General features: G+C 34.5%; 1 protein-coding gene across 2 annotated transcripts in view; it reads right to left on the bottom strand.

Annotated features, from left to right (window-relative positions):
• STXBP4 (syntaxin binding protein 4) overlaps nucleotides 1–26,487 on the bottom strand; it is a 183,742-nt gene that overhangs the window by 83,645 nt on the left and 73,610 nt on the right. For both annotated transcript variants that reach the window (XM_060133833.1, XM_060133834.1), the window contains 2 exons: nucleotides 16,371–16,460; nucleotides 13,004–13,069 (listed from right to left, as the gene is read on the bottom strand). In XM_060133833.1, coding sequence (XP_059989816.1) covers nucleotides 13,004–13,069; nucleotides 16,371–16,460 — 156 coding nt within the window. The remainder of the gene's footprint in view (nucleotides 1–13,003; nucleotides 13,070–16,370; nucleotides 16,461–26,487) is intronic.

The raw sequence follows: 26,487 nt of genomic DNA, 5'->3' as shown, positions 1-26,487 counted from the left end.
AAAGGTAGGTTAGAATGCTACATTCACCTCCAGTGAATCACTAGATAATGGCTGCTGTCTGCAAATAGGAATGACAACTGGGCTGTCTTCGTGTTCCTTTTCCAAGCAAGCTGTCTTTAACTAAGGCAGTTACTTGGGCAAAATTTAACATTGGAGAATACACGGGTCATTTCTTTGATTCTCATAAAGGGAATTAAAGTTGAAAAATAAATCCAACCAAGTTTGTTTAACAAGTTTCTCCACTCAGATTGCTATCATTGTAGGAGCTTTATAATCTTTTTTCTCAAAGAGGGTGCTTTTTTGTTTGTTTTATTTGCTTTTTAAAAATCATTTTAAGATCATTGTAGACTACACATGGTTGTAAGAAATAATACAGAGAGGTTTCCTGTACTCTTCACTCAGTCTCCTCCAATGGTTATATCTTTCGTTAGTATAGTAGAATATCACAACCAGGAAATTTCATTGATATGATCCACCAACCTTAATCAGTTTTCACCAGTTTTATAAGCACTCAGCAATAAAAAGGAACAACATAAATACACAAAACAACCTGGATGGATTCCAGGGGAAGGATGTTGAATGAAAAAAGCCAATCCCCAACAGTGACATATTGTATGATAACACTTATATAACATGCTTGGAAAGACAAAATTATAGATACAGAGAACAGATTAGTGGTTGCTAGATGTTAAGAGATGGGGCATGGAAGGAGGTGGCTGAGAGTATAACAGAGTAGCAGGAGGGATCCTTGCAAAGAGGGTTTTTAATAGAAAATACAGGTTGACATTCTGAGGTTACAAGTGACCATCTGAAATGGGAACACAGGAACATTTTACTACAGTCCCCTTTCAGAACAGAAGAAAACCTGACAAATACATGTATTTTTCTTTTTTTTTTTCCTCTAAAGATGAGATTGGCATCTTGGAATATCTACTAGTTCCATACAGAACTATTGTAAAAAGTTCAGATCACTAAAGAAGAATAAAAGGGGTGTAAGAACTCACATCAATTCTAAAAATTAGAGGCTTTACTGTTTCTTTAATAAATGCACAAAATTAACAAATCTCTTCAAGTGTGAAAATGTAAATATTCTTTAGTAATCACATATTATTCTTCCTTTTATAGATATATTTAATCTGTTCTTAAAGTTTCCGTTGTTGCTTAATCCATAAACCAAAATAGTGCACATGCCAGCTGTTCCAGCTGTATCTAAGTTCATGCTCAACTGTCCACAGAGAATCCTGTGCTGATCTGACCTTGTTTCAGCCTCGGGACTTCACACCCTCCTAAGGCGTTCAACCCAACCTTTACATAGGTGAGGCCAACTACAACTGGGCTTATCTGAACTTGGAGAAATTTCCCGTGTTTCTTTAGGGCAGAGACTGGTTTAGACAAGCTAAATATTTTGGCTTTGGACTGTTCACCAATTCATTGCTGCCTTAGGTCATAACACTGTGCTGAAAGAAACTTTAAAAACAACTTGTATGAGAGTAGACTTTAGAAAGCTGTTGATCAAAGGAAGTTGCTAGAAAAATGGCCCATGCCTGTTAAAAGTTGTTAGAACTTGAAGAAAAAATAACAAGCAGTATATATAATTTCATGGGAAACTGTGCTCATGATTTTAAACAGTTAGGTTGGATTATTCTGTAAGGCATGAAAACTCATCAAAAATGCTTAGATTTTAGAAAATAGTACAACCAATTCTTTACAAAACAGTGAGTAAAGTATTATGGTCACAACCAGGCCATCCCTGGTTGACAAAAATACAAATGTACCTGATCCTTCTAGTGGAAAAGGATCCCTTCACAGCTTGTTCTTTCATTCTTTTAATTTCTTCCTTCCCCTGCTCTCCCTTCCTTTTCCCCATTCTTCCTGTCTCCCTCTCTTTAGTTCTTCATTGCTTTCTTTTTGGGTCATTACACTAAATAAAGGTAAATTAATTTCCATAATTTAAAATAGGTATTGTACCTTCAAAATGAGAGGTTATTCTGCTTTTAGGATCAGGTCTCACAATAATTAAATTAAAAGTTTTAAATGAACAAAGGATATCAAATTGTGCTCTCTTCTCCTTTGGAAGCAACTGGAAACAGCACTGTAAAATAAATTGAAAGTCAATCTAATGGTGTTTTAATAATTAGGTTACCTATGTATTTAAAGGATTTATATGGCATAATTATTAGTACTGTACTGATTTCATATCAAGATCTTCAAAAGGATACTAAAAAAGGGGAAAGAGATTTTGCCAAATTTCATACGACTCAAATTACTGGTTTTTAAAAGTTTTTAAGAGAAGAGTTAATCACAATTACTTTGTAATTTTTATTTTTTGTACATCTTTATTGGAGTATAATGGCTTTACAATGTTATGTTAGTTTCTTCTATACAACAAAGTGAATCAGCTATGTGTATACATATATCCCCATATCCCCTCCCTCTTGAACCTCCCTCCTACCCTCCCTATCCCACCTCTCTAGGTCGTCACAAAGCATCGAGCTGATCTCCCTGTGCTATGCAGCAGCTTCCTACTAGCCATACATTTTACACTTGGTAGTGTATATATGTCAGTGCTACTCTCTCACTTCGTCCCAGCTTCCTCCCTACCCCCGTGCCCTCAAGTCCATTCTCTACATCTGTGTCTTTATTCCTGCCCTGTCACTAGGTTCACCAGTACCGTTTTTTTAGATTCCATATATATGTGCTAGCATACAGCATTTGTTTTTCTCTTTCTGGCTTCACTCTGTATGACAGACTCTAGGTCCATCCACCTCATTACATGTATTTGTAATTTTTAAAGACTTGCTAATTATGAAAAAATAAATTAATCCTTGGAAAAATGGAGAAGTAGTATTTTCACTAAAGCATAGAAACTCTTTCATTAACAATAAGTCTGAAATCCCCTTAAACCGAATAATAACATTCTACATGAGTACGAGAAGATGAATGGTATGCAAGGTCAATATACTAAAAAAAAGGACAGTTTTGGGTTGATTTTGGGTGGCATATTTTTATTGCAAGTGTGTGTTTCTGAAATGAGTAGTTGTGCCAGTATGTATGCACATGTTTGTATACACACATATATTTTAAAAATTATTTTTGCTAAAACTGGAAAATATGCATTAATCTATACTATGAATTAAAACGTCTTTACTCTCAATCTCATTTTCTTGCTTTGTTAATTGCATTATTATAGACTCTCAATCACCAAATTACAAAGCCTCGACCGCTTTTTCTGTTTATTACTGAACATGCTATCCCTGTTAAGTCTGGTTGACTTTACCCTCATGGTATCTTTCACACTGACCGCCCTGGTATACTTGGTATAATTCCATTGCCACTACCCAGTTAAATCCTGCATTGCCTGTTCTCAAATTTTAAGGTGCATTCATATCACCCAAGGACTTGTTAAATGCAGATTCTATTTCAGTAGGTCTTGGGGTAAGACCCGAGACCCTGCATTTCTAAGTTCCAGGTGTTGCTGACACTGCTGGTCCTCAACCGCTCTTTGAGTAGCAAGGATGCAGAGTTCTAGACCTGCCCTGTCTAATATGGTAGCCACTAGCTACACGTGGCTATTGAGCACTTCTTCAGTAGGCTGAAGAACTGAACTTTTAATTTAATTTTCTTCAGTTTGCATTTAAATCTAAAAGTTTTTTGTTTTGGTAGAATTGTATTTCACTTTTATCACTGCATCATTTAGGATATTAGTGTTGAACTGTAGTGTTTGTGTCAGGTATGTGAGTCATTTGAGTTGTATACATAAACACATAACTGATCTGGTCACTGTTAATGAATGAATAAATTTCAAAAACTTTTTACACAACAGTGTGCTTATCTGAATATTTTATACAGACAGCATGAGTTACAGTAATACTTGTGTAAATCATGATTGATAATTAAATTGAAATACTTATTTTTATTAGAATATAGTTAAATTATTTTTGTATTTAAAAAAGTAGGTGAAGGACAAAAATATAACAAGTATAAAATATATAAGAAAGCAATCAGGAATACCAAAAAACTTATCCACAGACAGTGAGAGCTGGAGCATTAGTGGGGTGATGGTGCAGGGACGTCAGAGGGGCTGGAGAACTAGTAGGGGAGTGGGGGGAAGAGTGGTAAGAAATGAGGTCATTGAGGTTAGAGGGGTGTAGGGATGGGGGATAGGACTGGCTTTTATTCTGAGTGAGATGGAAAGTTCTGGAGAGTTCTAACAAGTTTTAAAAGGCTATTTCTGGCTGCTGTGTTCAGATCAGACTGTATGGGGGTGGGGCAAGGGTAAAAGCTGGGTGATCTGGTAGGAAGCTATAATTACAACACAGGCAGAAGATGATGATAGCTTAGACCAGTGATGGAAGTGATAAAAAGTGGCAGAATTCTCCAATTTTTAAAAAGTAGGGCCAACAAGTTAGATGTAGAGTGTGAAGGAAAGACAGGGGTCAGATTATAGGTGGAACAAGTTGATCTTTCTTCTCCTCTTGTCAAGTATCTTCACTGGCAATCCACTGTCTCAAATCTTAGATTGGTATTCAAGTGCCTATATGCTTTGGCCCCAACACAACACCTCCCCACAGTCCCCAAATGTTATTTCTTAATGCTTTCATCTTTCCATGTTTCCCTTATGTTCCTAGGCCTTTAATAATGATAAGATAAAAGAATACAAATCAAAACTATTATTTTTTAGGAACTTACTATATTACTGATAGTTTTAGGCTCTTAAACGCTAAAGAACTAGGAACAAATTATAAGACAGACATTATTATCACATTTTTAGATACAAACATATTAACAATAGTAAAATTAGCATACAAACGAGGGCCCATTTTGACTCTCAAGATAAGACTTTCCCTTTCATACCACGATTTTCATGCTGCACCCTCTGCCTGGAATGCTATCCCCTTTCCATGTCTGGTCCACCTTCTCTTTAATAAAAGTCTCCTTATTCCGTCAGCCAGAATTAGGTTTTCTTCCTCTAAATCAAATCGTTAAAACAAATCATTTCCACCTCTTTCTCCACACCTAATATTACTTCTTCTATTATTAATAATAATGACCATAATAGTTAACATTTGTTGAGTGCTTACTTCATGCTATATACATTTATACTATCATATTACCTTACTTTACTAAGTATGCTTGATATTCTAAAGCTTTTAAGTTCCAAGCATTTAGAAGAAAAGAAAATTTTAAGTAAATGTAGAAAAAACCCTACCCCTTAATTTATTCTACATGTAAAAATTAACAAAGAAGATTTATAAATGTCCACTTTGAGCATTCAAAGAAACACTAAAATGTAAATCGGCCTGGCCATATAAACTGATGCAAGTATTGAAGATACAGAACTAAAAAGGCATATCAATAAAAGTACAAAAAAACTTAATAAAATGGGGGTCTAAAAACTGGACAAAAATAGAGGACTTTTAAACACTTTTAATTTGGAAATAATTTCAAATTTACCTAAGGGATACAAGAATAGGAATAGTACAAAGAACATCTTTATATCCTTGGCCCAAATTTACCTAACTCACAGATTCACCCTTTTGCCAACATGTCCATGACTGAGAAATAAAGTATTCTTGTAAACCACTGATATTTCAAGGTTGTTGTTACCAAGATTTTGCATGTTCTCAATCTCTCACTTATATACATATGTACACATATATGTATACATATACATATTTATATACACATATGTATATAAATATATATACACATATACACACAATTTTTTCTAACCATCTGAGGGTGAGTTACATTACACTCATCATGGTTCTTTACCCCTACAAACGTTAGTATTTCCTAAGTATAAGGCTATCTTATACAACCATAGTACAGCTATCAAATTTAAGAAATTTAACATTGAACCAATACTTTTATCTAATCTACCATCTGTATTCCAATTTTGTTAATTGACCCAATAATATCCTTTATAGCATTTTCCCCATTCCAGTGCAGGATCCAGTGTAGGATCAGCTTTTTTTTTAGTTTTCATGTCTCTTTACCCTCTTTTAATCTGGGACCTTCCCTCCCTCTCTCCTTCCTCCCTCCCTCATCCTTTCTCTCTTTCTTTCTTCCTGTCTGTCTCTCTCCCCTGTCCATCTCTTTCTTATGTCCCTCCACTCCTCCCTCCCTCCCTCCCTCCCTCCCTTCCTCCCTCCCTCCCTCCCTTCCTTCCTCCCTCCCTCCCTCCCTCCTTCCCTTCCTTTTCATTCTTTTGTTTCTTTATGTCATTGACAGTTCTGAAGAATATAACCCACACCCACACCCCCAACACACACACACCTTTAAAAAAAATAAAGCTGTCCCTCATTTGGGGTTTGTCTGATGCTTCCTCATGGCCAGATTCAGGTTTATACATTCTTAGCCATAATGCTACATAACTGATGTTGCGTCCTTTTCAAGGTATCACATTTGAAGTCATACATGCCCATCTTCTTCACTGGTGATATCCATTTTTAGCACCAGTCTAGGAGTTGTCTGATTTCACTACTGTATAATTACTATTTTCCCCTTGCAATTAATAAGCAGTTTATAAAAAGTCACTTTAAAACCATGTAAATATGTAAATGTTCTGCTCTTCATAAAAAAAATGCCCCCTAGATTTAGCATTTTATGATTTGAGTCTGATCCAGCCATTACTGAAACAGATGCAAAATGCTGACTTCCCAAATCTGGCAGCTTCTCTGATAACTGTAGTTATCAGTCAGCACTCAACAGTCTATAATGAGAAAGAGCCCTCAGTTCTCCTCATTAATTAATTCATCTCTTTACTATGGTATGGACTCATGAATCACAATGTTTTCAATGGTTCATTACTGTATTTAATTATTTTGGTGCTCAAGTACTTCCAGATTGGCCAGTGGAAGGCCCTTCAAGCTGGTTCCTTGTGACATGATCCCATCATTTTGGGCATTTCCTTATTTTCTAGCATAAGATGTTTCAGGCTCATTTTGTACTTACCCACCCCTGGCCCTGAAATCAGTCATTTCTCCAAGAAGCCTGGATTCCTATTAGTGGGAAATGGGTACTTAGATATGCTATATGCTCATTGCTATTGGGGTGTCTGCTTCTTGGCTCTTTCAGCTGTCAGAGCTAGGATTATATATATATATATATATATATATATATATATATATATATATATGTATATACACACACACGTGTGTGTGTATACATACATATATATATGGGCACATATTATTCATATTCACATACATACATACATACATATATATTTTAGAAATGATGCATTCACAATGATACCTCCAATTCTAGTACATCCACAGGATTCTTTTTTGACTTCCTTCATTCTGCTTTGAATGTCTTTGCTTTTTCATTGAGATTCTGGCTCTCAACAACAATCAACACATTTGCTGAGACCTATATTACATCTTAAAATTGTTTCAGAATGGCTTTGGCCACACCTCTAAAATAACAACAAGACAACAAAACATACTATAAAAGTTCTGGGATTTGTTTGCAATTCTTTTCTAACTCAACCCAACCTGTCAAACACTGAACATAAATACTGTGTTCATAGGTTACTGAAATTGATTCTTTCTTTTGTTTTCCTTTGGTATATTTATGGTATTCATTTGACATGCAAATGAATTAATTTATTTCACTTTGCTTGTAGTTTTAAGCTCATTTTCCCTTTCCCATCTTTCCTGATTTCTTTATATATTTTAAAAATATGTAGAATATTAACATGCCCCCCGAAGTAAAAATTACATAAAAAGGTATTCTCAGAGAGGTGTTATTCCCTCCTGCATCTTGTCCACTCTGTGCCCACCCGTGTTGTAGATAACCAATTTCATTGCTGCGTAGTTTATCCTTCCTTTTGTAAAGATAAATAGATACACATGATAATTTCTCTTGTTTATAAATGATAATACTATATACACTCTTTCATCCTTTGCTCTTTTTTACTTGAAAGTATCTCTTGGAAATCACTTTGTACTACTGAGGCGAGATCTTCCTTCTCTCTCCTGCAGCGGCATAGAGCTCCATTGCACGTATGGACCATAGTCCATTCAATCACCTATGCTTAGGAGATGAAGGTAGTTTCCAATATTTCCTAATTACAAATAATATCACAATAAATACTGTGCACATGTATTTTAATATTATTAAAGGTATATCTTCAAGGCAAATTCCTAGCAGTGAGGTTGCCAGGTTGAAGTGTAAATGCATACATAGATTTGTTAGAAATGCCAAATTCTTCTTCATAGCTGCATGCCATTTTGCATTACCACCAGCAATGTATGAGAATGCCTGTTTTGAAACAGCCTCACCAACAGCGCACTGTCAAGCTTCTGAGTTTTTGCTAATCTGATGGATGAAAAGTTGTACTGGCATATCTAAAAAAAAAAATAGCTTTGCTGAGGAATAATTTATATATATAATAGTAAAATTTACTAATTTTAGGTATATGGTTTGATAACTTTGCTTAACCCAATGTCACAAAAGTTTCTTCTGGAATTTAAGTTTTAGTTCTTACGTTTAGATCTGTAATCCATTCAGTTAGTTTTTGAATATGAAATGAGGTAGTGGTTGAGATTCAATTTTTCTCATACTAATATTCCCTTGTTCTAGCACCATGTATTGTAATGAGCAGCTTTTCCTCATTGAATTGTCTGTGAATGTTTTCAAATACCAAGTGACCCCAAGTGAAGGTCAATTTCCACTGGTATCAGATTGCTGTTAGCTCCAGGCTTAAAACACTCAGAACAAGAAATTTAGTTCACATAGTTCCCCGCTAACCAGAGGAGCAGCTTTTCTGCGTTCATGTTCCAGCTCCTTTGGTTGTTGCTTAGTGTGTAATGTCCAGGTTTTAGAGTTGTTCTCTTGGAAAATGTCCTCTGCAAGTGTCTTGCTCAGTACTAGAAGCTGGAAGTCCTGTCTCAATGTAGATTTAATTGGTATTTCTCTTATTATGAGAAAGACTGAATATCTTTTCATGTTTCATATGACCTTTTTATAACTTTTTGGTGAGTGGTCTGTTCATGTTTTTTACCCATTTTTCTATATAATTTTTGGTTTCATCTAAACTGTTAAAACTTCTGCTTATAATTTGTGTATATGGATGCAATTGAATTTTGCATATTAATTTTTTTAAAAAAATTATTTATTTGGCTGCATTGGGTCTTCGTGGCTGCGTGTGGGCTTTCTCTAGTTGCGGCGAGTGGGGGCTACTCTTCATTGCAGTGCGCGGGTGTCTCATTGCAGTGGCTTCTCTTGTTGCGAAGCGTGGGCTCTAGGCACAGGCTTCAGTAGTTGTGGCACACGGGCTCAGTAGTTGTGGCTCGTGGGCTCTAGAGCACAGGCTCAGTAGTTGCTGCACACGGGCTTAGTTGCTCTGCAACATGTAGGATCTTCCCGGACCAGGGCTCGAACCCGTGTCCCCTGCATTGGCGGGCGGATTCTTAACCACTGCCCACCAGGGAAGTTCCTTACATATTAATTTTATATCTTGCTGGCTTGTGGATTTTTCCAATGAATTAGTTTTATCATTGATTCTCTAGAGTTTTCTGGATTACTATTATGTTATCTGCAAACAGAGATAGCTTTATTTTTTCTTTTCCAATTCATATGTCCCTAGTTGTCTTTCTAGTCTAACTGCATTTTCTTTTTTTGTGCTACTTTTATCAGGTTTAGGCATCAAATGTTATACTTGCTCCCAGAAAAGAATTTGTAAATTTTCTTTCTTTCTTTTCTTGTTTTTTTAATACTCTGAAGCCATTTATGGGAGATTGATTGCCAGAGGTTTGGTTAGATTCCCCTGTGAAACTATTTGGCCTGGTCCTTTTCTATAGGGTGGCTTCTTGGTAACTTTATTTTTTCTATGGAAATTGGTATATTAAACTTTCTATCTCTATTGAGGTCAGTTTTGGTAAACGATATTTTCCTAAAACATTTTAATAGGTGAGTTAATCCCAGTTATGTTAATTAAGATGACTATTATGTTCAGTCTCAATTTTGTCATACTGTCTTTTGTTGAAATTATTGTGTATATTTACTGCATTTCTTCATTCATGTGTCCCCTTTACTTCTTTAAAAAGATTTCTTTTGGTAATTAGGAAGATGTGTATTTTCATTCTACAGGTTACATTTGTATTATTGCTTTTTATAGTGCCTGATATTCCCTCAATCTTTACCTCATCTTTTTAATATTTGGTGTCAGTTTTAAATAGTATTCAGTGACTATTATACTTTACTCATACAACAGAATGATCTTATGCTATTTTCCCTTTTTTTCTCCCTTCTCCTCTCATTAAAAATAAAATTGCATCTTTGATTTTTGTCAGACATGTAATGTTTACACATTATTCTTTTACCTGTGAACTCACTCTCATTTTAGTCTCAGCTATAAAATAACAGATAGGAAATGCTCACAGTTTGGAAATTCTTGTCAAAGTTATCCCAGGCATTTTTTGGCTGGGTGAAACTCACCTCTCCCAGATTCCTCAGGAATACTACATGTGTACATTATGCTCTGAATACTGGTACATTTTAAACTGTTTTTCTATGGCCTTGATATCTGGGAGTCAACTTGGTGGTATACAATATTCTTGGTTTACACATTCTTTCCTTTAGTTTCATGAAAATATTGCTCCACTAATGCCTTACTTTTTATGTTGTATCAAGAAGGCTGATGCTGGTCTAATTCTATTGCCTTTGTAAGTTATTTGACCTTTTCATTTGAAGGCACTTTGCATATTTTTTTCTCTATCTTTAAAGTCTACTAGTTTTACTAGGATAGGTCCTATAATTGATCTTTCCAGGCCAAATTTCCCCACTATCCATTAACAGTGTCAGGTCATCTTATTTCTGAAAAGTTTTCTTGGATTATAGTTCTAAATATTAGTGCTGTTCAGTTGTTTTGATTTACTTCTTTAAGAAAATCTTTTACTTCTTTATTTCATTCTTATTTTTCTGGTTTTCTTCAATGCCTTTTCATTTGATTATGTTCTTCCTTGGGAAACCTGTAATTTAGTTTTCATTTCTGGTATCATTTTGTCTTTTTCTTCTCTTTCTTTCCTAAGTTTTATAAACTCTCATTTCATTTATTCCTGTTTTTTGTCATTTTCTAAGTCAGTTTTAAATTTCTGATTTGAGGTGCTTTTCTTTCTTAATGCCAAATGCTTGTTTGAGGATATTAAATTGAGTTTGCAGTGATGTGTTACAGTTTTTGTCAGCTTTGTGGTTGAATTGTTTTGGAGTTTTCATTAGGAGGAAAGCTTTAATTCATATTGTCTGATTTTTACAGTTGTCTTGTAATGACAGGGACAGATTTTTTTTTTCCAATTCCTTTTTCTTTCATAGAAAGAGTTCTTAGTTCAACAGCACCCTCTTCTGTGCAATTTCTTTTATGGATCATGTTGTTGACGGTCATAGTGGAGGGTAGATAGAGGAGGTTTGATATGTCTTGTTTCTCTTTCATTTCTGCAAGATCCTTAATTTTCCCCTCTTATTTCCTTGTTTCTCTTTATTTCCTAATCTCCAAGGGATACCACCCCTTCTCTATTTGATTCTTCCCCAGAAGCAATGATTCTCGAAGGCTGCCACTTCTGGTTGCACACACTTTCTCAAGTCCTGAGAACCACAAAAACCTGGCCTCTGTTCAGTATTTTGGCATTAATAGTGGCATTTTTCTCTTTCTGGGGGTGATTTTATTTGTAGTATTTCATCTAATTGCTCTGTTTCTCCTTATTCTTTTTCAGAGTTTTCAGCCGTAACTCCTCTGCTCTTTGTACGCCAGGTTTCAGTGGCAGGCAAGTTGCAAGAATTTGTTGGAATTTTTAAACTATTTGTATGTAGTTTGAAGGTTCTGGTGTTCCCTGTCCAATAGCCGTATTTAAGGTATGGGTCCTAGGAATTCCCTGGCAGTCCAGTGGTTAGGACTCAGTGCTTTCACTACCATGGGCCTGGGTTCAATCCCTGGTTGGGGAACTAAGATCCTGCAAGCCAAGTGGCACAGCCAAAAAAAACCCCAAACAAACAAACAAAAGAAACCAGTATGGGTCCTGTATGGTTTTATTTTGCTCTGTAAATTTTATGTCTTCTGGGAGGATAATGTTGGGGAGATTCAAAATCAGGTGATTGCCACTGATCTATAACAATGGTCTCTTAACTTCCTACTCTTATTAATATTTTATTTGTTTGTTACTTGTATCTCTATTTCATGATGATGCTGTTGTATTTTTTTGCTGTAAGTTACTTAAAATTCTCTGAAGAATGATGCAGAGTGAAAATTAATTTTTTTAAAATTAATTAATTAATTTTTGGCTGCGTTGTGTCTTCATTGCTGTGTGCAGGCTTTCTCTAGTTGCAGCGAGCAGGGGCTACTCTTCATTGCGGTGCATGGGCTTCTCATTGCGCTGGCTTCTCTCATAGAGAATGGGCTCTAGGCACGCAGGTTTCAGTAGTTGTGGCTTGCAGGCTCTAGAGCGCAGGCTCAGTAGTTGTGGCGCATGGGCTTAGTTGCTCCACGGCATGTGGGATCTTCCCTGACCAGGGATCAAACCCGTGTACCCTGCATTGGCAGGCGGATTCTCAACCACTGCACCACCAGGGAAATCCCAAATTTTTACTTTTCATTATCAAAAAATAAAATTAAAAAATGCTCTGCTTTGGAGGTTTTTGTTTTTTGCTTGCTTTGTTTTTATCTTTAATAAGATGAGTATGAGTAACAGAAGAAAAGAAAAAGGGAAAATAAACGAGAAAGAAAAAAAGAAGAGAAAAGCAATGAGATGGGTCATTTCAGTCCATAGATATCTGGCTTTGAAAGCAATTTCCAAGAGGAGTTTTAACATTTCCTTTGGTAGCAGGAATTCAGCATGGGTACAGCCCCTATGAGTGATCGCTTTTAAAATCTATACATTTTATACTATACTGTTTACATCTGTAAGCTCTGGGATATTATACAGCATCAATACTTTGTAATTATACCTCATATGTTTATGCACACATATACAAAACACATATATACAATACATACACTTACTTGTTTCACATTTTGGAGTTCTTCTGTCAATTGTTTCCTTTGCCTTTCCGATTGAAATAATTTTTCCTATATTTAAAAACCACTGAATTAATAACTTGTTATGAAGGTATCAATGGGTATGATATTTAGGGCTTTGTTTCAAAGCTTATAAATTCCCCAAACATCCAATTTCTACAATTTGAAAATGTAGTTCTCAGTCATTTTTCTGGCTTTACACATACCATCTAAAAGTAATTAGTTATTTACAGTATAATTGTGGTGATGTAAACATATTTTCTGTCACTATAATTAGTCACTTTTTTTGGAGGGGGGTCCGGCACCATGCAGCTTGCAGGATCTTAGCTCCCTGACCAGGGACTGAACCCGGGCCACAGCAGTGAAAGCCCGGAATCCTAACCACTAGCTACCAGTGGACTCCCTGTTAGCCGCTTTTTAAAACCTCAAAATCCAAGGTCCAAAATAAGTCAATCAGGATCAGAATGTATAAATATTAACTAAATGTTGGGTAATAGCTATCATTGCCAAAGAGCTTGCAAATTGAAGAGCATTATTATTACAACTTAGAGTGTCTCTTACTATACTAAAGAGGACTATGAAACTGGGTTAACTATTATTTTCTTAATTTAGTTTATTTTTGGAAGATTATCCATAAAACTGAAGATATGACTGGTGTAACCAAAATATGAAATAATAGTTACTAAGGAAGAATAACATTAGGCATGTCAATCAAATATTAAAATCTTTGAACTTAAAATTCAGTTGAGCAAATATCCTAAAATGTTAAATTTTGTTAAGTATGTCATAAATAAATCTACATGTTAGTGATCAAATCAGAGATACTAAGAGTAATTTAAGAACCATTTTACTATAAACCCAAGCAGAGGACTTGCTGGAAGATTATATTGAGTGGTAAATATTCATGGCAGCATTGCAGGGTTTACAGGAAGCAATTCACTTTCTGTTATACTTCAGCTCATTCTTGTCTAACAGATGAAATGAAAGTACATGACAATGAATATCATATAGCAATCTAATGAATCTGCCACAGACCAGAAGTCAAGAAACTGCTGGCTCCTGGGTTTTATGCAAGTCACCTTCACTTTTTGTGTCCTAGTTTTTTGCATCTGTAAATGGAAAATATATCTATTTTCATTCAGCTTTGCAAAGCAGTAGCAATGTGAACTCTGCAGAAAGGCTTTAAGTTAAATGAGGCCCATGGCACTTTTAAAAATCATTCTTGCAAAATAAAAATTAGCCATTGGTATCAAATTTTCTTGGCTTCATTTTTCTTTGTACCTCAAATCAGACATGAAGAATAGAGATGTCACAGGATAATGGGAAGTGATGAGAGACCATCTACACACTCCATGAACTTCATTTAACAACCTCTGCTATTTGTGTGAGTGTGTGTAATATCAATACAAGCAGAAAAACTCAAAAGTGCAAACATTATCTCAAATGAAATATTTATTGCTTTGTACAATCTTTTCTATAGTTAAACAAGTGGTTCTCAGCCAATAGATAGGTTCTCAGGTAAAGGAAATTATAAAATATAGAATATATTTCACCCGTGCTTTTAGGTTTCGTCACAGTAGGATATGCTCAGTTACATCTCAAAAATTTTAAATGTGAATCCTGATTTACTGAATAGCTCCTCAGGAAAACTTTGTTTAAATGTTAAATTAAATTAAAATTCTAATAATTACTACTGATATTCCAATAAAAAACAGGAATATATCACTAAATTTAACAATGATAAACATTAGGGAAATAAAAAAGATCTGAGAGCCTCAGAAAATTCTGATGAACTGTAAGACTCAACGACTTATGCAGAGTAAATTATATAAAAATGCTGTCTTACCAATGTAACCAACCCTGGAGATGTTTTCTAAGAGAATATGAGGAAACTACTGTCAATATATTTTTAAAACTAAATTTATATTTTTCATCTTAACTCTTGTTACACAAAAAAATGTGGATAGTGGTTTAAAAGATGTAAAAAGAAATATAAAATATTCCTTTAGTAGTAAAATGCTTACATTTGGACCTAGCATGAATTGGTAATATCTTTTGAAAGGGAATTTGGCAACACGTAAAATTTTATGCATCCATATTCTTTGATAAAAGCAATTCGGCTTTCAGAAATGTATTCAATTTGTACTTTTACAACTGCATAACGGCCCAAAGATACATCTACAAAGCTACTTATGATGGAATTATTTTTAATAATGGAAAACTGGAAATAGCCTAAATATTCATCAATAAAGAACTGGTTAAATAACCTAGAATAGAACCTTTTGATGATAGGAGAGGCATTAAAAAGAATTAGGTAGATCTGTATATGTTAACCTGAAAAGTAACCAAAGATATAATGCTAACAAAGAGAAAAAAAGAAGGCAAGTTGTAAAAAAGTGTGTATGCAATTTTGTAAAAGTTAAAAAATATATACACATGTATTTTTAAACATATGATTGGCTACATAGAGAAAGTCTCCCAAAGGATAAACAAGATATGTTAAACAATGGCTTCCTCTAGAGGTCAGAATTTAAAAACTAAGGTAGCAAGGAAATTTCTTTCTTTCTTTCTTTCTTTTTTTTTTTTTTTTTGGTGTAAAGATTTTGCTTTAATAAAAATTAAACAAATAATAGAATTTCACTTATTTAAGAAAATAATTAAAAGTAATTTAAAAATATATTCCTATGGTGAATTAATGGTAAATCAAGTAGTTATGTTGCTTTTCTTGAAGATTTGAAAAATATAATGGCTTTCTGTAAAACTTAGGATATAATGTAAATTTAATATTCTACTAAACATGAAATGAAGACATATAAACAGAACCAAAATCTTAAAGTATATTTGGGATATACTGTGTTTTTATTTCCCTTAAATCACATTGCCTTAATTCTAAATTATGTTAGCGAAACAAGATGTCCCTGAAGCATTCCCATGAACATGGGAGAAAATGTATTTCCCAATGAACATCTGAGGATCCAAAACTGTCATGGCTTGTTTTGTGGGCTTCTCATCTAATCTTTGTTGGTTCCTTATTCTTGCCATCAGCGTAAGAAAAAACAGGGGTGAAAAGTAGCTAGATCAGAAGGGATAACTAAAAATCACTGTTCACACTGAATCTTAGATGGAGACTGTGAAATATAAATATGTGTGTGAACTAAAAAATTAATTCTCTAAAGGTCAGCTGAAGAAATAAATACCAAATTACTTGGTATTAACATTCAATGCTAAGTTATTTGATATTAATATTCTTTAAAAAAAAACTAAGCCCCGATACTGCAGAATTCAACAGAAGGTAATTTTCTTTCTTTTCATTTTTCTAAAGAAAATATAAGGAAGCTAAATTGGAGATTACCTTAAGTGTATTCACTTCTTCCAAGGCATCATTTCTTTCATGCTTAAGCCTTTCCATTTCATCTGCTTCTAAGGAATCACAGGGAAGAAGCTGTCAACATTAAAATATAAGAGAAAAGTTATACATTAGATACTAATTATGAGAACATAAAAATCCTTTTTGATGAGTCTTAGGCTTTTGCATTCCAATAACAAGATTCAGTTTCTTACTTTGGAGTCATTTCATTAGATAAAAGAGAATATTAAAATAATCTGGGGTAACTTAATTCATTTAAGCTTAACCTTATATTTTTGTTACTAATACAGAATTTAGATGATTATGAGATATATACACTCTGTTCTCATTTTTATTATTCTTATTTTAACAATATAATTTTTCCTTAAAGTCCAAATTTTAAGACTGTGTTTATAATGTATGTGTTTATATATATATATGTGTGTGTGTGTGTGTATACACACACAATGGAATATTACTCAGTCATAAAAATGAATGAAATAATGCCATTTGCAGCAATGTGGATGGACAGAGAATATTATGCTTAGTGAAATAAGTCAGAAGAAAGGCAGATACTATATGATACCACTTACATGTGGAATCTAAAAAATAATACAAATGAATGTATATGTAAAACAGAAACAGAGTCACAGACATAGAAAACAAACTTGTGGTTACTGAAAGGGAGAGGGAAGGGGGGAGGGACAAATTAGGGGTATTAACAGGGATTAGGGATTAACAGATACAAAGTACTATATATAAAATAGATAAGCAACAAGGATATACTGTATAGCACAAGGAATTATACCCAGATTCTTGTAATAACCTATAACGGAATATAATCTGGAAAATACTGAATCACTATGTTGTATACCTGAAACTAACATAATACTGTAAATCAACCATACTTCAATTAAAAAGACTTTATGAGTTATCAACATAAACTACTCCTTAAAGATGTCCACACCAAGTACATGGTATATAAGGCTAACAAAATGTTGGACATTATCAACCAAGATAGTTTACAGGAACCCAGTAAAGTACATTAATTGATTATGCCTATTATTGTTTTAACTAAATGAAATATAATGTAACAGCCAAAGTGGCTTAAAAAGATTCCTGCACAGAAACTGTCTTGAAGATAATATTAATAATTCATGCACAGGTGAATAACAACAACAAAAAATAGCAGAAATGACAATTTCTCTTACTTCTAGCTTGAACTCTGACAGTTAATTATAAGGTAAAAAAAATGGCAATCTTATCAGAGATAAAAATCCAAGTCTAATTATAGCCATCTTCTATGCAGAAGTTATAATAGAACTAAAAATAAAGTATAGAAAATATGATTTATAGGACCAAATAGAGAAAGTGATTGCTATATAAGTATGAGCTTTAAAGCAGGGCCCTTCAGATAGGAGAGGTGAATGCAGAGTAGGAAAAGATAATACAAATAGTTAATAATATCAACCATTTATTAGGAACTTTGTGCAGATACATTGCTAAGGACTGTATATATTCAATATTAAATCCTTACCATAACTTTGTGTCTATTTTACATGAGGGAATGGGCTCAAAAGGTTAGTAAAATGCCTAAGGTTTCACAGCTAGTAAGTGGCCATTCCAAGATTCCCACAGAGATCTGACATTAGTCTGTGATTTTTTACTAACTGCTCAACAAAAAATCATGGTGGTATGGATATGATAAACTCAGATTTGCTTTCCAAGTCTTAGAATAACAGAAGTTGGGGTCATTCCTCAAGTTTTTGCAGAAATATTTTTCCTAAAATTATTGGTTCCTTTTGTTCTGACACATTTGCTTTTGTGTACCTATGGCCATTGTCCATAATAACATGATCTCATATTCTTCATCTGTCTCTGTCATTCTATTTCATAAGTAGTCACAGAATTCATTCTTACACTGTTTTAGGTTACTTCCAAATACAATTTCAAATGTAGCAATATTTCCCAAAATGTGTTCCAAAGGATATTAATTAGATTTGTATAAAAGCATAACTGGGTGATGGTGATGGTGATAGTGGTCCTTGTAGGTCAGATAAGTTAGAGAAATGCAGGATTTAGAAAACAATAACTTTCTTTCCTGCAGGGCTTCCAGTAGCTTTAAGATGCTAATAAGCATTTTGAATATCCCAAAAGGTAACATAATGACTTGTTTTCCTCAAGTTTTCCAACCATATTACACACACACACTCTCCTTTATTTTGTAGTGTCTCGTGGGACTAATGTCTACCAAGCACATTCTGGGAAACACTGCTACTATACATTCAGATGGTCTTATTCTATTTTGTTATCTTAAGAAGTAAAAATAAACAATTCAGGAGTTTAAATGAGAATCTAGATAACAGAGCTATCATAATTAACTAAGATAAATTATGGATTGGGATTTTTAGGGATGTAATCATAAATTTTTGTATTTAAAATGAAGTTAAGTCATGCATAAAAGAGTCCATGGTACCATTTTGGGAGGCAAAACACTAGGAGACAGACATAGAACACATCATGAGTTAAAAAAAAAAGTTTTATAACTTTATTGCTATTTTAGGGCTAAACAGAAAAAAACTGGCCATAGATATTACTTGTGAATTCTTTGAAAAGCCCCTTTGTACCCAGTGACTTTCCAAATATGCTTCAACTAAGCAAGCAGCAAATGAAATAAATACATTGTTGCTATTTAACATGAATGATTCCAGACAGATACCTATTTTCTAATATACCTCCAGTTCTTGGACTTTATCCTCCTTTCCTGCCTGGCTCCCATGTTATAATTTTTGACCCTCAGGCCCCTTGACCTCTGCAATACCTGGTACATAACATTATAAATCATTTCTACTCTGCTTTCTCACGTCTCCTATGGAGATATCAAGAGATACTTCAGAAAGTCACTGCACTGAGCTGAGCAAGTCTGACCTCAACTCTCCCTTCACTGTGCTCCATCATCATAATTTTTAAGTTATTTGACTTGTGCCAATTCTGGATAGCCACTATTGCACTGGCCACCTTCCTAGCCTCAATTCATTTTAAACAGAACAAAACAACAACCTCTGTTTCAGTCTAATTTTATTGATAAACCCTTCCATTACGAATCCATCCAATTACGTCCTTTCCTTAAAATTTCTGTGTATTCTCCTTTTTCCCCTTCCATTTCCCCTGCTTACTCCTTTTACTTCTTATAATCTGGTTTACGTATCTTTCCTCCCATCCCCACATTTCAAAAATAATTACTTTAGTGTCACCAAACAACCTGCTATTTGACAAAATAAATGCCTCTCATCAACTTGCTTAACCACTTTGCTACATATAACATTGCTCAAGCCATTTGTTCTTGAAACTTTCTCTTCCCTAGGTTTTTCATACTCCACTATCTCATCTACCCTCAGAATATTTACGCTGTTTTGACTTAATTTCACTTCTACTCCTTAAATGGGGGAAAAGGGAGGTTCCCCAAAGTTTGTCCCTTTCCGCTGCCTTCTCTACAAGCTCTCCCTGAGTGATAACATTCACTGCCATGCTATCATAACTATCACCCTCCAGATCATTCTCATATCCCTCTCCTGGTGTCCAGTTCCTTATTTCCAATTGCCTTTTGGTTATTTATACCTGTCAGCATCTTGAACTTACTCTTTCCAAAACACAACCCATCATCTTCTCTACCTTTCTCTTCTTATTCTCTTTCCAGTAAAAGTAACAACATGTCATTAATCATCCGAATAAAAACTTCAGAGTTATCTTTAACTCATTCTCCCTTGGTTCTGACATCCAAATGCAAGCCTCATTGACGAGATACTTGTTTCAGTAAATATCTTAGATATGTCTCACCATTCCTTTCCATTCTCCTCATCTTCACCATAGTTTAGCTCTTTACTATTCCATATTTGGTAGTCTAGACTACTAACCACCATGTTAATCCCTCCCAAGATAACCAACACTATTTAAGATTACTATTTCTAAAATACCACTTTGATCATGTCATTATTCTCCTTAATGGCTCCTCACTTAACACAGGTACAAATTTCTAAGTTTAATATTTACTCTTCCTTCACTGACCTGCATGTACCCAATTATCTTATTTAAAACATAGATTACTCTCTGCTTACCAACACATTATACATATTGTTTTTCATGCTAATAAAAATGCTTATCATTCTCTGTTCACCTCTTGAGCAGATAAAATCCTATTTATCATTCAAAACTCACTCAAATGCCAACTCTGTTATGAATCCTCTCTTAATGTTCTAAGCTCTATTATTACTATGGCCTTATCACACAATGCATTTTTAAATTTTATTTGTAAATTTCTTTACATTATACCCTAAATTCCTTGAGGGGCAGGCTCCAGTTTTATTTATCTTAATAACATGTGCTGGAGCACCTAACACAATGCCACACACACTGTAGTTGTTCAATATACATTTAATGTTTTACAGATGAGTATATAGTGAAGTGGCTATAAAGTATTTACTGCTACACATAGTGAGAAATACCATTTATATCAATGAAATATTATCATTCTTATTATATACAGTTCACTTTGATATTTTCCATTCTATTCTATTTCACTTGTTAAAATGCAATCCACTTAATTGATTTAGCACGAACCCCAATTGTGAAAAGTCTACATTCAGATACTTATGGTGTTCTGTGATTTTAATATAATCCATTTATGATACTTGATTAGTGTGGTAAAGCCATCACAATATCATGGACTACAGTCTGCTGTTGCTAATTTTAGAATACTGATAGATGTAGGCTCCAACCTTGCCTTTTCTGGGTGTAATCTTGTGCCAGTCACAGGTATAGCACTGTGTGAATTTTTTAATATAGCAATGATGACTAGAATCACAGAAAGATAATTATATTTTTGCTTCTAAACACCATATTACTCCAAAACCAAAAGTTTTTTGTCAACTAAACAAAAGTAGGACTGACTATACTGGCTCAGCAATTTTTTCTTCTTAAAAGATAGTACCTCAAGAAATCTTATGAGTCAGACAGAATGATCAGCAAATGAAGCTAGTTACAAAAGAGTACATACTGTATGATTCTTTTTTACTATTATTAATTTGTATTGGAGTATAGCTGCTTTACAATGTTGTGTTAGTTTCTGCTGTACCGCAAAGTGAATCAGCTATGTGTATACATATATCCCCTCTTTTTAGGATTTCCTTCCCATTTAGGTCACCATATAGCACTGAGTGGAGTTCCCTGTGCTATACAGTAGGTTCTCATTAGTCATCTATTTCATACGTCGTAGTGTATATAAGTCAATCCCCATCTCCCAATTCATCCCACCCCTCCCTTACCCCCTTGGTGTCCATACATTTGTCCTCTACATCTGTGCCTCTATTTCTGCTTTTGCAAATAAGTTCATCTATATGATTCTATTTATTACTGTGTCCATTATGCTTCCGTAAAAATATTTTTAAAAAATAAATTAAGAAAAATACAAGCCAAAAAAGGGAAACATATGGGTAAAAAACAAGCATCCCTAACAGATGGATTATAAAATCTGACTCTGTTGTTTAAGATGAGATGGTTGAGGGGGTGACCAGAGGGGAATTTCCTCACCTTCACAGAATGTCATGTCAGCATCATGACCTCAGATTAATTGATATATTATTTCACATGAGGCACTATACTGTTTTTCAACTAAAAAAAAAAAAATGGGAAAAATACTAAAAAATATATTTTTAAAAATTTGTTTCTGGTGAGCTGTTTGACAAGTAATGATTTTTACAGTATTTTCAAACTGTGGTGCATAACTCATTAGTAAATTATAAGACCAAATATTTAATGAAATAAAATTGAATATTAAATAAGAACACAAGGATGTAGAAAAGGTAAGTAATGCTTTGAGACTTTTGTTTCAGTTACATATGTGAGTGTGGTGAAGTAAAATGCATTCTTACTATGGATTTGTGGATTCAGGTCATTTTATGGGGATTCTTCTGTGTGTTGACAAGCAGAATACAACAAAAGAATTCTTGTAAACTGATATAATGACTCTTGCACAATATTTGATTTGAAGCCACAAACAGGAAATTATTGGCATGTGGGCCTTGCACCATTACCATCAGCACTTTGCTTTTGCTATCAAAATGCCACAGATTGAATACATTCTTATCTGCCCTAAAATCATATTGGCAAAAAGGAAGTAAATTACTAATTTGGAGCATGAGTATTTCTTTGCAGTTGCTAAGAAAGTTTTGTATGCTCATACAAAGTACTCTGAATTCCCTACTTGACTTATATTGTAAGCCACCCAACAACCTTTGCCTTTCCTCATCATAAATGGATATGGTAGCTTTTAATACTTTTTGGCAATTAGAAAACAATGTTCTGCTATCAACATTAGGTAGATAAAAACAAAACACCTGGATGAGTGGAAGGAGAACTGTGCTCTTACAGCTTCAGTCTTCCTACTCTAAATGCTACATTTAGAGTAAATCAGATCTGCTAAATCAGCACTTCAATTCTGGGTGAACTAGGTAATCTGAGAGTTTCCAAACAACCAGGTCTTTGGAAACTCTCATTCTCAGCAATGGGAACTCTCATTCATTGCTGGTGGGAATGCAAAATGGTACAACCACTTTGTAAGACAGTTTGGCAGTTTCTTACAAAACTACACATCCTCTTACCATATGATCCAACAATTGAGTTCCTTGGTATTTACCCAAAGGAGTTGAAAACTTATGTCCACACAAAGACCTGCACATGACGTTTATAGTAGTTTTATTCATAATTATCCAAATTTGAAGCAACCAAGATGTTCTTCAATAGGTAAATGGGTAAATAAACATCCAGATAAGAGAGATGAAAAGACACAGAGAAACCTTAAATGCATATTACTAAGTGAAAGAAGCCAATCTGAAAGGGCTATATACTGTATGATTCCAAGTATATGACATTCTGGAAAGGGCAAAACTATGGAGACAATAAAAGGATCAGTGGTTGCTATGGGTGGGGGGCAAGGTTGTGGAGAGATGACAGGCAGTGAACAGAGAATATTTTGTGTAATAAAGATACTCTGTATGATACAATAATGATTGATACATGTCATTATACATTTGTCCAAACCCACACAGAATGTATACACCAAGAGTGAACTGTAATGTAAACTATGGACTTTGGGTGATTATGATGTGTCAGTGTAGGTTCATCAGTTATAATAGTCTATAAATTCAACATAGCAAGATTTTGACAAAAATGTATACAGATAAGATAAGCCAAAGTAATATTTGAAAAGAAGAACAAAGTGGGAAAGCGTGTCTTAGTAGATATCAAGACTTATGAAACCAAATAAACCAGCAGAATAAAGAGCTCAGAAATGCCCATGCAAATCTTATAAATGACAGAGCTGGACTGAAAATAATCCTTCCATCCCACTGAAATATGAATTTACATTAAAAAATTACCTTTATAAAAATAATTTAACAAAATTTATATCATATTTATATTTTTGATTGTGAATCAATAATATAATTACTACTCAAATCAGAAGAAAATTTTAATATGTAAAATCTAATGAACATAGTAAATTGAAATAAATATATTACAATTTACCTAAATTTTTTGGTAACAAAATGATAGGGTGATCAATGAAAGATTTTTAAGCTTGAAATTATAACATATCAGGGTAACATTCTAGGGCAATATAGAAGAGAAGTAAGAGTTAACAGAGAAAAAGGAAAGATGATAAATTTCTGAGAATAAGAACTGATGCCTGAATTTTCTTTTAAAAGATAATTATGGGTACCAAAAACTATAGTATTAGATTTCATTAGATATATTTAAAAGAGTTATATAATAGGTTTCCTTATAAAAAGAAAAATATTTAAGAGGGGTCCAAGATGGTGGCATAGGAAGACCCTGAGTTCACCTCTTCCCACGAACACATCCAATCTACACCTACATATACAGAAATTTATTTTGAAGACCTGAAGGCTGAATGGACAGCTACTGCACATAGAAGGACCACATAGAAATGGGTAGTAAAGATGGAAACATGGTATCCATGAGAACCCCACCCTGACCTGCAGTAGGGAGAGATTTTCTGAGGGGCCTGAGCACAGACTCGCCCACCCTGGGACACAACCAAAAGACAGGAGTTTAAAGGGCACCTGGACTAACCCTAGAGCTTCTGCAAATGAGCAAGGAACTGCTGGAGATCTCTCTGGGGTCAGAGGGGCCAGCAACTGCCATCATTTGAGTTCCCCCATGACTCCCCCGGCCCATGCCCACTCCAGCCCGAGCTGCCCCACCAAGGCAGATTTGAGTGCAGCACTCCCCTGGGACCAAACCTGGCATGCAACAACCCCAACCCCAGCCAACACACTAAGGTGGTCTCAGATGCAGCATTCACCAAGGCCTTCCTCCAGCCTGTGCCTATTCTAGCCCCAGCCACCCTGCCGAGGTGGCCTCAGGTGCTGCACTCTCCATGGACTGCCTGCTCTAGCTCTATCCAGCCTGCCAAAGCCACCAGGCACAAGCAGTCTACACAGGGAATGCTCCTCTACAAGCCATTCTTTCAAAACCACAGAGGTAGCTATTTTGCCCAATTTATAGAAACAAAAACTGAAAGTCAAATAAAATGAGAAGACAGAGGAATGTTTCAAACTAAGGATCAAAATAAACCCCCACCCCCCAAAAAAAAAACCTTAATGAAATGGAGATAAATAATTTACCTGATAAAGAGTTCAAGGAAACGGACATAAGGATGCTTACCAAACTCAGAAGAATGAAGGAACACAGTGAGAACTTCAACAAACACTTAGAAAATGTAAGAACTAATCAGAACTGAAGAATACAATACAATAGAGGAAATACAATAGAGAGAATAACAGCATACTAGATAATAAAGGAGAATAGATAAGTGATCTGGAAGACAAAATAGTGGAAATCACACAATCAGAACAGCAAAAAGAAGAAAGAAGTTTTTAAAATGAAGAGAGTTTAAGAGACCTCTTGGGCAACATCAAGAGTACCACATTTACATTATAGGGGTCCCATAAGGAGAAGAGAGAAAGGGCCAAAAAATTTATTTGTAGAAATAAAAGCTTATTTGAAGAAAAAAATGAAATAAAAATTTCCCTAACCTGGAAAAGAAAACAGACATTCAGGTACAGGAAACACAGAGTCCCCAAAAAGATTAACCCAAAGAGATTCTCACTGAAATATATTATAATTAAAATGGCAAAAGAGGGAATCTTAAAGGCAGCAAGAGAAATATAGCTAATCACATACAAGGGAAACCCCATAAGACCATCAGCTGATTTTTCAGCAGAAAATTTACAGGCCAGAAGGGAGTGGCATAATATATTTAAAGTGCTGAAAGAAAAAAATAAAATATAATATAATATCTGGCAAGGTTATCATTTAAAATTGAAGGAGAGATAAAGGGTTTCCCAGATAAACAAAAACTTAAAGGAGTTCATCACCACTAAACCAGTCAGACAAGAAATGTTAAAAGGTCTTCTTTAAGAGAAAAGAAAAGGCTGTAACTAGAAATAAGACAACATATGGAAGGAAGAAAAAAATCCCACTGGTAAAGGCAAATATATAGTGAAGGCAAGGGATCAGCCATTTAAAAAGCCAGTACAAAGGTTAAAAGACAAAAGTAATACAATCAATTGTAACTACAGTAAGTAGTTAAGGGATTCAGAGAATAAAAAGATGTAAAATATGACATCAAAAACATAAAATGTGTGGAGAAGATAAAAACGTAGTGTTTTTATAATGGCTTCAAAATTAAGTGACTATCAGCTTAAAACAGATGGCTATACACAGGTCAATATATAAGACCCTCACAGCAACCACAAACCATAAACCTTGAATAGATACACAAAAAATAAAAAGAAAGGAATCCAAATATAAACTAAAGAAATCCAACAAATCACAAAGAAACACACCAGGAGAAGAAAATAGGAACAGAGAAGAACTACAAAAACAACCAGAAAACAACTAAAGTGATAATAAATACATACCTATCAATAATTACTTTAAGTGTAAATGGATTAAATGCTCCAATCAAAAGCCACTGATTAAAGAAAAAAAAAAAGACCCATCTATATGCTGCCTGCAAGAGGCTTACCTCAGATCTAAAGCC

This window comes from Lagenorhynchus albirostris, chromosome 20 (genome assembly GCF_949774975.1).
Source record: "Lagenorhynchus albirostris chromosome 20, mLagAlb1.1, whole genome shotgun sequence".
Lineage (NCBI taxonomy): Eukaryota > Metazoa > Chordata > Mammalia > Artiodactyla > Delphinidae > Lagenorhynchus > Lagenorhynchus albirostris.
This window is presented reverse-complemented; position numbering and strand designations above follow the sequence as displayed.